General features: G+C 37.7%; 3 protein-coding genes across 3 annotated transcripts; all 3 read right to left on the bottom strand.

Annotated features, from left to right (window-relative positions):
* Nucleotides 1-1147: 1147 nt before the first annotated feature.
* LOC103695826 (UPF0481 protein At3g47200-like) lies at nt 1148-2977 on the bottom strand. Its single transcript, XM_008777244.3, has one exon. The coding sequence runs from the start codon at nt 2904-2906 to the stop codon at nt 1464-1466; it is 1443 nt and encodes a 480-aa protein (XP_008775466.2). The 5' UTR covers nt 2907-2977; the 3' UTR covers nt 1148-1463.
* A 1263-nt stretch (nt 2978-4240) lies between these two features.
* LOC103695827 (probable serine/threonine-protein kinase WNK11) lies at nt 4241-4672 on the bottom strand. The gene has a single exon (XM_008777245.2). The coding sequence runs from the start codon at nt 4670-4672 to the stop codon at nt 4241-4243; it is 432 nt and encodes a 143-aa protein (XP_008775467.2).
* Nucleotides 4673-7563: 2891 nt separating this feature from the next.
* LOC103695821 (pathogenesis-related protein PR-4) lies at nt 7564-10209 on the bottom strand. Its single transcript, XM_008777240.2, has 2 exons — nt 9925-10209; nt 7564-7848 (listed from the first exon to the last, which is right to left on the bottom strand). Exons 1-2 carry the CDS (start codon nt 10183-10185, stop codon nt 7678-7680), a joined length of 432 nt encoding a protein of 143 aa, XP_008775462.1. The 5' UTR covers nt 10186-10209; the 3' UTR covers nt 7564-7677.
* Between the last annotated feature and the right edge of the window lie 2052 nt (nt 10210-12261).

Raw genomic sequence — 12261 nt, 5'->3', positions numbered from 1 at the left:
TAAAAGGCCTAATTAATTTTTCTAGGCGAAAAAAAACTCTCGACATTTTTCATTACTGGTTCGTTCTGATTCTTCTTCTAATAGTACAAGATAGATAACCCAGCAACTTAAAAAAAAAAAAAAGAATAACACAAGAAGAACACTGATATTTGTTTTGCTAATGTAAAATTATCTTTTACAATAAAAATAACCCTAGAAATTTTACAATAAAAATAACCCCAAAAATTATAAGAGTAATCTCCTAACTCCAACCTCAACCCAAACTCCAATCTCCGCGTTCCGCTCTTCAACAAATTACAAATTACAAAGAGGGTTTTAGAATCCATAATCTCTTCTTCAGTCCGCTTCTCAGCTCCTAATCTCTTCTTTTCCCTTCATTGTTGTGAAGTAAACACCTCGACTCCATTGTTGTGGTTAGGCATCCGATGACACTTTTAAGCATTGTCTCGCTCAAGTTTAAAGTAAGATTAGTGGTAATTAGCCAGCTAGATTCTAATGACGCTTTTAAGCATCGTCGGCTCCTTTCCCTCACTGCCCCAAACTCAGGCTCTTTGCGATGCTCCGGGGTGTGCGACTCCAAGAATCCTCCTAGAGGGAGAGGGATCGTCCCTTCGACGATCCGGCAACAGGGGTCGCATACAACCTCCCCGTGAGCGGGTTCACCGGTGACAATGGGCACTGCTCCCCCTATGTGAGACCATTGCTAGATTTGAGAGTGGGGAGGTAATTAACTTTTTCGATGCTTATAAGCATCTGTAATGGGTAACTTCCGGCAACGCTAACAAAAGCATTGGTGGAGCCCATTATTTGCTAACGTTTTTAAGAAGCGTTGGCAAGCTTTTCCGCTGGAAAAAAAATTTCTAACGCTTCTATCGTGTCGGCAATAAAGAGTCGGCAATACTCTTTTTTTCCTGCAGTGTGGTGATGATGGCTAAGTAACCTAGTCTTTTTATTTGATTTGGATCTCCTCTTCTCTACGATTCCTTTGCGTAGATTACAAGTATTTCCTTATTATATGCATCTATTCATTTCCCTTACGTGTCACCTGCTGTGGATGCATGCATCTCGAATGTACGAGGCCATAAGCCTATAGATAGTCTCCTATGTTTTGTTGTAGTGTGGCATTAGGACATGAAAAGTAGTTCCCTTTGGAGAAAAGTACGTACAAGCACAAATTCTTGAATGATGGAATTTAAGATTACAAAGCTCTTCCACAACAAAAACAAAAACTTGAAATTTTATTGTCTCTGTAATTCTCCCACGGGAACATTTGACCAGGGAATCCAAGACCGACAAAGTGAAGGAGAAACACAATAAATTGGCCACGCGCAGCATACAACATAACCACATCATACACATTAAGCGATGAGAGAATCACAGACGACGCATCACACCATGCTTATTACAGCATAAAACAACAGAAGAACAACTTAAAACATTAATGCTGAAGCATCCTTGCAGAATTAACGGGAGAGGCCAGTAACAATGGTTTGGATGAGAGAGAGTGAAAGCAAGAGAGCACCGGCAATCACCGAAATGATCGACCATGGATTGCTGAAATAATTCTGGTGAAGTTGTGCACGCCACTTATGCCATATGGAATCATAATACGTAGTCACTTCACGAAATAATCCTCTAAGGTAGTTTCTATCATGCGCATAGTGAACTTCATTGCAGAGGCGGCCAAAAAAATTTGCTGCATCTTTGTCGACGGTCATGTCGTTGATGAGAATTTCATTCAGATGTAGCAACCTCATATCTCTTTTGGTGCTGATGAGGAGATTCATGAAGGCAGCATAAGCTGCTATGCACTGCTGAGTGTCCGGATAACACTGTTCAAAGGCAATAAGGTTTCGAAACAAGCTGACACTGTAATCATGTACCTTTAGTTGGGGGATTTCGATCACTCCACCGTAGAACCTTCTGTAGAACCTTATGTCCAAGAAGCTCAAGAAGCCTCCTGTCTTCTTCCTCTTCTTAAACTTGATTCCAGCTCCTTGGAGCTCTGTCGCACTAGGGATCCATTGTGGGGATTGTTGCTCGCGGTATGTCTCGCAATACTGTGGGCATGGGAGGATAGATAAGTAAATCAAATGGAGCAAATGATGGACCTCTTCCACTCGAATAAAGAATCTAGTTTGCTCCAGTTTTCTGCAGGGATCAAGAGTGCTGAACAAATTGATCGCACAGTCCACAAGATTGATATTGTTGTCGCCGGGCCTAAGTAAGTCATACAAGTGCCGGATGACGAAGAACGGGATCTGGTTTTGAAGCAACAGGAGATCATACTTCACTAGGTTCCAGATCCACAATCTGCCGACAAGTTGCCATGCATCGTCGTCGTCGTCGTCAGAGACTGCTGCTTCCCCAGGAGCACGCCTTAGCAGGAGATAGAGGAGGAAGCAGCCGTCCAGCATCAGCATCTGTGCGAATTTATCGGGTTTTATTGATGGAAACGTCTCCGAATATCTGCTCCGAACGCGTCCCTCCAATTCCTTCATCTTCCACAGGCACTTGTCGACCAAAACTTCCCGATCGTGCCCGGAAATTAATTTGTCCACGCATACATACTTGTAATCTTGCATGGATTTCAGACGTGAATCTTTTCTCTGATCGTAGAAGAAGGGGCCGATGCATACAGCTTTCGGCTGGTAGGCATTTGCATCGCATACATAGATTTCAGGTGGCACTCGATAAATGGTGTAGCACCTTTTGCCCTTGTAGATGCTGCCGCTTTCGCCTATCTTTGGAATTCTTACCAAGTCGGCATCGTTGATTTCTATTTCTCCTCCATTGGTAGGGCAACTGCTGCGCCACAGCTGAATAAGACGTTCAATCTCCGGAGGTGTTTCATCTACAGGCGCATGTGCAGGACGAATTTCCCCTACTCTCGCGAAGTAAGACATTTTCTTGTGATGCGCTCAGCAGTTTCCTCTGCACTATATATAATACGAACTTGCACGGAGAGACACTGTATCTGTCCTTCCCCCGCCCCATTTTTAAGAAAAAAAATGAACTCAGTGAGGGGCGGCACGATGCATTTGGGGCCCAAGGGGAAGACACTGAGAGAGGCTTTTTCTTTTTTTTTTTTTTTTTTTTTTTTTTTTTTTTTAATGATGAAATTTTTTAATAAGTACAAAATACTTTAAAAATTTACTTAAAAATAATATGCCTGGCTTTTTGATATATAAAATTACTAATCAAACTTTTGTACTCAAGATTCATTAAAATATTATTTTCAATCGATAATATAGCTAATTCATTTAATCTTTTTTATGATATAGTTGACCGCAAATAAGATTTTATTAACTTTAATTTTGAAAAACCTCTTTCAACCGATAGAAATTGTTAACAATATTCTATAAGCAATGTATACATTTAGAAAAAAAATTATTTTTTTTATAAAATTTAAAGTATCAATAGGGGTATTAGTTTCTGTTTATAAAACTTCTTTTAAAATTTTTAACTTTGAAAACAGATCAAGACCATCAATATCAGAATATTCACCATTCTTTAAAAAGTTTTCAAGGTTAAGACAACATTTTTTCAAATCCAAAACAAATCATGAACTTATTCAAAAAGCTAGCATTTCTAGCAAAAACCAATAAGCATAAATAAACCCTAACAAATCATGAATATAACAAATTTGCAATACATGAGAAAATCAAACTAGAAAATAAAATAATCGGGCACCATAGCAGTCAGCCAGCCAGTCACAAAGAAATGACTCGGTCTTCTTTACAGATTTGATGTACCTATCTTCTCATAGGACCTTACAAATCACAAAAAAATATAGATCTAGCAATGTGTCGATCCAACACAAAGTTTTCCTTCACCGTCACAAAGAAATGAATATTTTCTCCAAACTATTTTTTTTAAAAAAAATCCCTAAAGAAACTATTTTTCCTTAAAAAGACAACCTATTTTTGAAAAAAAAGAATCATTAAATCCTAACTTCTCCAAACTCCAGATAAAGAATAAACAAGAAGAAAAGTTGGACTAGTGATTCAAAATTGAAAGATTCATATAACTCCAATCAAATTTCTTAGTCTTTCCTCGTATTCACCTCTAAAAGACTTAAAACCCTAGAAATAAATACTCGTGAGTCCTCTTAGGACCTAAAAGCCAAGCAAACCCTTCAAAATCTCTCCTTTATCGAGCAAAATGATACGTTTAGATTTTAGAAGGGGAGGAAAAAAAAAGACAACCTACAAACTGCTCTGTTCTTACTAAAATTCCACTAAAAAAAATTGACATATGGCTTTACAAAACTAACAAAAAAGGTAAGAAAGAACAAAATTATTAAAATTAAAAAGAGGCAAAGTTCTTCATCTTCTAAAATGAACTTTCTTAACAAAGATCCCCCCATGAGGATCTGGCGGGACCATTTCTTGAGAGCCTTGAGGGAGACGTTGCGGTGGCACTTCCGGTGCTCGTGGAGGTCGCCGGAGGTGCAGATCTTGGTGATAAAGTTGAGGGTGCCGTGCTTGGAGTCCATCCACACCCGGTACAGTGCGATGATGTTCTCATGCCGGAGCTCCTGGAGGAGCCGAACCTCAGTGAAGAGCCAGTCGATCATCATTCGATCCTCGCTGAAGCTCCGGAACCGCACCTGGTTCCATGCCACCTCGATCCCCTCCTCCTGGTCTAATACTCTGTACACCTTCTTCATAGCTTTGCGTCCTTGTCCGCCGCCGCTGGATCCGTCGCCTCCATGCACGACATCCTCACTATTGCTCCAATTCTCCGACCGATGAAATCAAATCAAAACCCTAGCTTTTTCCTCCAACGAAGAACATCATATCAGAAAACCTGAGTTGGAGCGTCGATCTTGAGATCGGGGAAGCAAGATAGAGCGAAGAATACCTCGAAATCCGGCAGATATCTCGTAGAAACCCTAGATCGTGAGACTTGACTCCTTTCTCCTCGACCAACTAAGTTCCACAGGATCCCGAGTTCCCAGATGCTCACTGGGATGGGATAAAAAGAATGGCCAACAAGCCCTTAGAGCTTCATGCAAAAATTTCGATATTCGCCTAGATGGCTGATTGAAGGAATAGAACAAAGTAAATGTAAGCATATTGGATAAGCCAAGAATAATAAGATATGATTATCAGTTAGACAATTGCTGTAGAGCAACCGTGCTAATAAGCATGCATAGTAGGAGGATAGCTGGCATCAATTACTAGAACTGTTAGAAGTAAAGACTAGATGTGGGTAGCAACCATCAGAGCGGGCAATTATTATATTTAGTATAAATAATTGAAATTGTACTTTTTAAGGGATCCTTAAACAATATAAGTTAAAAATTTATTTTATCTTATCTTAGCATACCAGTAGCTTTCTATCTTAGGAGTAGTATTAATTTAGATCTCTATTACTGCCTTATCTAAATATATCTCCTTCGAATAATAGTGGGACCATGATAAAAGTTTATGAAGATCAAGATACCTAGAGTTATGCTACTCTTGTATCCTTCCTTCGATCACCATCTTTCTAGTTACTCTAATGCTGGTGGCATGCCTTCACACCTATCCATCCTACAATTTGACTTGTCACCACTCTTTCGTTGGTGCACCTGAATGGTAGTCCGTGGTGCACTCGGTCATGATGGAAAGGCAACAATAGCCCCCTAGAGAGTCCCACTATTGTGTTCTTGGTTGATCTTGGATAAGGGGTTCTCAACCACTTTGGTGGCTATGCAGCATGTTGGCACCTGTCTTGGCCCTTCTCGGGCATCATTAGATGGTACCATTAATAACCTCTTTCATGCAACCTTTCGCTTGATTGGACTCTCGTTTCGTGATCTGGTCACCCATAGGCAGATTGGTTCAGGCCACCAGGGTTGCATCATTTGGACAAAGAAAAATTAGAGTGGGTTTTTACATTGTAGTCCCTTGACTAAGATCCCGTGCAACCCTACTAAGATGAATTTGTGGACCCTGTCAATTTAGATGTGTAAGTACCTCTACCCCTAGTGATTTTTTCTTGCAAGTCATATAATCTGATCTTAAAATTTATATTCTTAGTTTTATACCAACATTTGAAAAATATTCTGAATATTTGTAATTGATATTTATAAATATTACTTATGCATATTTATATTTATATTTAAATTAAATATTATGCATGTTCTTTATAAAATTTTAAATTAAAATTTTGGATCAAGCATGATCGTGATTATAATGATTGATTTGCATGATGGAGGTGTTTAAAATAAGATGTTAAGCCCAGTTTTGAAACCATCTAAACATTTGAAAGAAATATGTTTATTATATGTCTGAGGAAATGAGTTCTAAAATAGATTTAATGATTACTTTTAATTTAGTTTGACTATAATTTCGGTCTAGCCAACAGCACTGATTGTTTCCATATGTTCAAAAACAATTTTTTTTTTTAGAGTTAGGTTGTTGGAGCTTATCGCTAGCATATACCAATCACATGCGTATTATGTTTTCTAGGGATAAACTCTTCGGCCTTGTCATGAGGCTAATCGTGGTCGTGTGAATTAGAGCTAGTTCCTTCCAGGCCTAGCTAGTTATGACAAATTGCTAGCACATGCTGAAGGATGGTATATTCTGTTCTTAGGAGCTAGTCACTTTCATGCCTTATCACAAAGTTGATTGTAGCTGTAGGATGGGAGGAAAATATATTTTCAAATTCTCTTAATTGGAAATTATAAAAAAGTGGTTTTCTTGATTGGATACATTAAATATTTTGAAAATTAAAATATTATGTTTTGAAAACTAAAATATTATTTTGACGGGTTTGCCTTCCTATGAAATCCTATCCCGAAATTGGTAAACTTACTTTCATTGGTCATAATCATGTTCTTTGTAAATAACATTTCTTGCATATCGTATCTTTGACGCAACTAGAGGTAAATGTTACTTACTAAGGCTATTAGCTAGCTCACTCTTCTCTTTCTTGCCTTTTTACTAGATATCGGGGTGTAAGTAGCTCGTACAAGGTTATGGGCTGAGCACTAAAGGATTAGAATTTAGCAAGTTGTCCCTCAATGATTAAATTTGTATTGAAAAATTATTGTGTAATTTTGGAGGGAAAAAGTCTATTTTGTTGAGATTGTCTAGATGCTTTATCATCCACACTACCTTCTTTGATACAAATTTATTTATAAATTTAGTAATTCAGGCAGGCTTGGCATATCCTTTGGGCTAAACCTTATATTATGTACGACCGCCTGTCACGTGCCGGGCTCGTGTTGGATTTCTAAATCACCCTTTGTTTCCCCAATAGAAATAGCATCTTGCTCGGACACGAGGTTTGGAAGGGCTACTGGTCCGCTGGTAGACTCGGTGGTGCTAGGTATGACGTACTTACACGTAGGGTTCGTGCCGGAGCCCAGAGGGATATCCGAGCCGGGCCCACGAATGGGGAGGGTACGAGTAAAACCGACCGGGGTGCCCAACACACGGTCATTTTTGCCTGCATCGAACATTCTCCTGGCGGGGTGGGGATCCAGCGGGGTCTGCTACGCGGGGGTGGGCTCGTCCCTTCCTCCCCCCTTCCCCTTTCTTAGGCAAAAGAAAAAAAAAAAGCACCTTGCTAGCGAACTATGATGTTTTTATTAGAAGTAGACAAGACGACATCCTTATTGTATATTACTTAATTTCTGTGGATGTTTACATAAGATGATCACATGATATTGCTATATAATTAATCACCACAGTCTACAAACTGGTAGTTGACGATCAGATGGCCTTGAGCAATGCCTTGCCCATTTGTGTCAAGTTGAGAGAACACAGCATGGTCCAAATCAAGCCCTCCATTCGAGCATTGGTCCACAATCCTGACAGTGGCTTGCGCTCCAGTGGCAGTGTTTGTCACCTACATGGTACCAAGAAACCATATTAAAAATGTTTCTAATGCGCGTGGATATCGGGTTGGTGCATTTGTTAATCAAAAGGTGAATTAAGGATTAAGGATATTTATTGCACAAAATATTACTTATAATAAAGTCTAGATTTGATCACATCTAGTGCAAAGGGGGTGGGGAATTAAGGATACACTCTCTTGAGCACAAAGTTGTTTCCTTTTGAGAACAAGGACAGGTGGAAGTCTGACAAAAAAACAGAGGGTAGAATTCAATTCATCTCTCTTGCATCAGAACAAGAGATTTTACCAGCTGGTTGGGCTTCAAGCTCAGCCTGTTAGAAGCATATATAGAATCCCATGTTTGTAATTTAGATGTTCCAACTATATATATTCTACTTAAGTAGAACAGAGATCAAACTAATCCTTTGAGCTAAGCAGTGTAATTTTCACCAAGATAGCTAGCTACCATCAGTCCATGACTCCAAAATACAAGCTACATGCATTATATACTATCTACAATCTAATTTCTGCACAATGAAATCTGACATTCGGATGAGTAGGCATTGAGCACACAATACGGAACGCTGGTAAAAGTCAGATACATAAATTTTATACCATATACATCCAAATTCTACATCATGCCGTCTGACATTCAGACAAAAGAGGACTAAGTTCGGGCCATGCGATGTCGGCTGTGGTCCCATCTCGTTAACTTTCTTAACTATTTATTTTGATAAATATATTCTTATTTTTGCCCTGCATTTCTGTTTTCTCTGTTTTTCGAATAATCGAAAGCTTAACCAAGTGGTGTGTTATTGCAGTAGAAATTCAGCATGTATTCTCTTGGATAATCGAAGTCGACCTCTTAATCCCTAATAATTGAAAATTGTATATCCTAGATTTGTGTCTAAGTGTGTAGAAAATATAGATTAAACTATGTCGAAATATAATTCAAATTATGTATAGGAACCAAATATAAAATACCGACTATTACAAGCTAAACATAAAATTCAATGGCAACTAAACGAGTTTATCAAAAAACCACAAAGAATGGTCAAACACGGAATTGGGTTTTAACTTTAATTCTTTTTATCTCTTAAGGAACAAGGTAGGAAATGCAACCATCATTGATCCTTGACCTATTCCAGGGGTTTGAGTTGTTCTTTCATGTGAAAGACATCATGATTTTCTATGATGACGTCAACAATTAGATGCATCCTGCACAAATCTCAAAACACTTCGATCTTCTTTGTTTATAGCCGCAAAAATTTCCAAGCAGCTATTGCCTGGTCCAACAGCAAATTTATTCAAAGGACTTCCGTACAATAACTATTATTAAGCATTATAATAGTTATTGTAACGGTCATTTATCTAAAATGAAATTTTTAAAATATTAAAATTAAAATAATCACTAAACTAATGGCTGTTGTAATGGTGTTACAACAGGAAATAATGAGCAATAACTAAAAATAACAGTATTATTTTCTATTCACTTTTTATTAGATAAAAATATTACGTACTTTCGAACCATCATTTTTGGTAGAACTTTGAGACAAAAAGATTTGAATTTTGAAAACAATATTATTCTATTCAAAAGAAAATACTAGTGAAAATAACCATTATTATTTATATGATAATAGCAGGTTATATAGAGAAATAATAACAAATAATAGAAACTTAAGACTATCCGAATAATATAACGGGGTTGGCCAAAAATTGTTACAATGATTATAATATTATTGTTTAAAACCATGCTTCAAATAAAGAGACTCTGATGAATTACCGGAATTTCCTATAGCCTGGGTAGATGAGCAAATGAGTGTACCCATGCTGTAAGAATTTCCCAAACCAAGTTGAGTTTCAACTCAGACAAAATGAGATCAAGTTGGGCCGGAGATTTCGGGCTTTAATTTTAGTGGCAGATCAAACCCAACCCAATCAGATTAGATTGGACTTGGCTGGCCACAGCCCAATCCTAGTTGAATATAAATCCTGGCTTGCTCCTCACAAGCAAGAACATCTACATGAACAAAGACAAAACAGAAATTTGAGAAGGAAAAACATGGCAAGGTTTTCCTCCATTCTTACCAGCAAACACTTTCCACAGGAAGCTTGGCCGGTCGGGCCGACCGGACCGCAGAAGGCGGTCCACCCATACTTCTGCCGCCATGCGAGCGGCATATTGGCATCCCATGTCGCGCAGTAAACACTGGTTGCAATCAGGTCCCAATTGTGCTGCGCCGGGTTGTAGTCGTTGTATGTCGCACGGACGTTGGACGCCGACTGCGCGCTCGCCGCAGCGGCCATGCACAGCAACAATGCTATAGAGAGACTCACCCTCCTCATCATCTTGCCTCTGTACAGTTTTGGATGGTGAGGAGCCTGGAGGTCTCTATATATAGATGTTAGGCTAGATTTCTGACAACTAATATGCCAATGAGGTTTGATAACGTGCGTAGACTTGCTAACTTGAAATGATGCCAGAACACCGGTTGGGACTATGAACACACTCCCATATTTTGATGTTGTACTCCTTAGTGAAAGAGAAAGAGACCCATCACCAAAAAGCTGCAAAGACACTATCAAATAGAAGTGGGGTGGAAGTATCAATTCTCTGGATATTGATGCTACGTCAAACATTGTAGTCAAAGTTTGCATGCCTTTGGCCATAGACCAAGTGATGAAACTTTTGAATGGAAGAGTAAGGCACGCATATTTGTTTCTGTAGAAGAGAGAATATATCACGGTGTGGGTTGGACGTGGAAACTAGAAGAGATTTTATTACTTTTTGCGTCCGGATATCAAATAGAGGAGTTGGCGTTGGAAAATTCAATAGCAGGCGTATTTGACATTGTCCCACTACGTGATCGGCCGCCTTGGCCGGTGGACTTCTCGTCCGTGTTTGATGGGTAAAGATAGGAAGAAGGATGAGACTTCCTCATGGGCGTGGAAATTAAGTGCTCATCGTACCTGTTCATGACCTTTTACTTTGTGGTTAATGATCTTGGTATGACAACTGTTCAAGTAAATTTTAGGTACAAATTCCAATAGCTTCGCTATGGTGCTCTCCTTACGTATCTTTCTACCAATTGTCTATCTAGATTTTATTAGTGAGGTGTTGCTTAAACTTGACCAACTAGAAGGCACTCAAAAATTCATGTTGATTATGTTTTCTCCCCAGCTTGATGCCGACGTGATGACAATAATCTCACAAATTGGAGATTGTGTTTGTGGTCATGCCTCTCCAGTTAGCAATCAAAGATTTTTGGCTCAATTATTAAATGATGCATCCTCAGAAAATCTAAACTTGGATAACCATATTGCATGTATCTTCCTTTCTATCTCTCTTTGAAAAAAACTATGTATGTTGTCTTTGCTATAAGCTGAACCAATTTCTAAATGATTTCATTAAATGACAATTCATCAATAAATGTAGACTTGTTATTCCATGATTTTTTGTGAAAATTGAGAGATCACCATTTCCAATCGAACTGAGGACTCATCTGGAGAAGGAGAAAAGTTGTCAATTTTTTGCTATTTTCAAGAGAGTGCAATACATATAGATTGATTAGAGCAAGTTGGATAAGGGGTGTTATGAACCCCTACTACCAAACATCATAATTTAGAAATTATACTTTAAGTGCAAAATATATAACATTATGATTTTTGATTTGGCTGACCTTTATCTGTCAATGTACAAAGAGTAATAGGTTGCTATTTTAGAAAATACATATTAGCTTTATAATATTTAAAAATTATATTTTATCAAACAGTATATTATAGTAGCATTATACTAGAATATTATGAGTAATTATGATAATTATATTATATTAGACCATCAAAATTGTTATTATAAACTATTATTAACTTATAAGCTTTTTTAAATTATTTTTAACAAAAAATTCTATTGCAAGAACTTAAACTTGGGTCTCTCAGAAAAAAAACAGCTTCCAAGCATATATCTAAAGTAAAACTTTTGCCTAAAAAAACAAATTGAAGCTTTTACCATGAGATTTTTTTTTAACTTTTGGAGAAGTTAGAAAACTTTTTCAAAATTATTACAAAACATCTTAAAATAACCCAAAAGAGTTTCTAACCCTCCAAGAAATCCTTTTCAGCCCTCTAAAAGCAATGCCAAATGAATCTAAATTGCAACTTATATAACTATTCTTCTAGAACACATTAGATGCTACAAGTTATCTTCCACAAAAAAAAAATGAAAAAAAACTCTTTGTGCGTTAATTGGTTAACATTGCAAAAGCCTATTTCACCCTTCTCCAATTTGAAAGGTTGATACTCAACTTATATAAAATATACTATAAAATATACTCAACTTATTCTTGTACATACTTCTTGTTTACTTATGAAGAGGAAAGTTATTTTATTATAAATGTTATTTTTTCAATTGTTTGTGTCATAAGTATC

The sequence above is a fragment of the Phoenix dactylifera genome, chromosome 8 (genome assembly GCF_009389715.1).
Source record: "Phoenix dactylifera cultivar Barhee BC4 chromosome 8, palm_55x_up_171113_PBpolish2nd_filt_p, whole genome shotgun sequence".
Classification (NCBI taxonomy): domain Eukaryota; kingdom Viridiplantae; phylum Streptophyta; class Magnoliopsida; order Arecales; family Arecaceae; genus Phoenix; species Phoenix dactylifera.
Note: the sequence above shows the minus strand (reverse complement) of the source record. Positions and strands in the feature narration are given on the sequence as shown.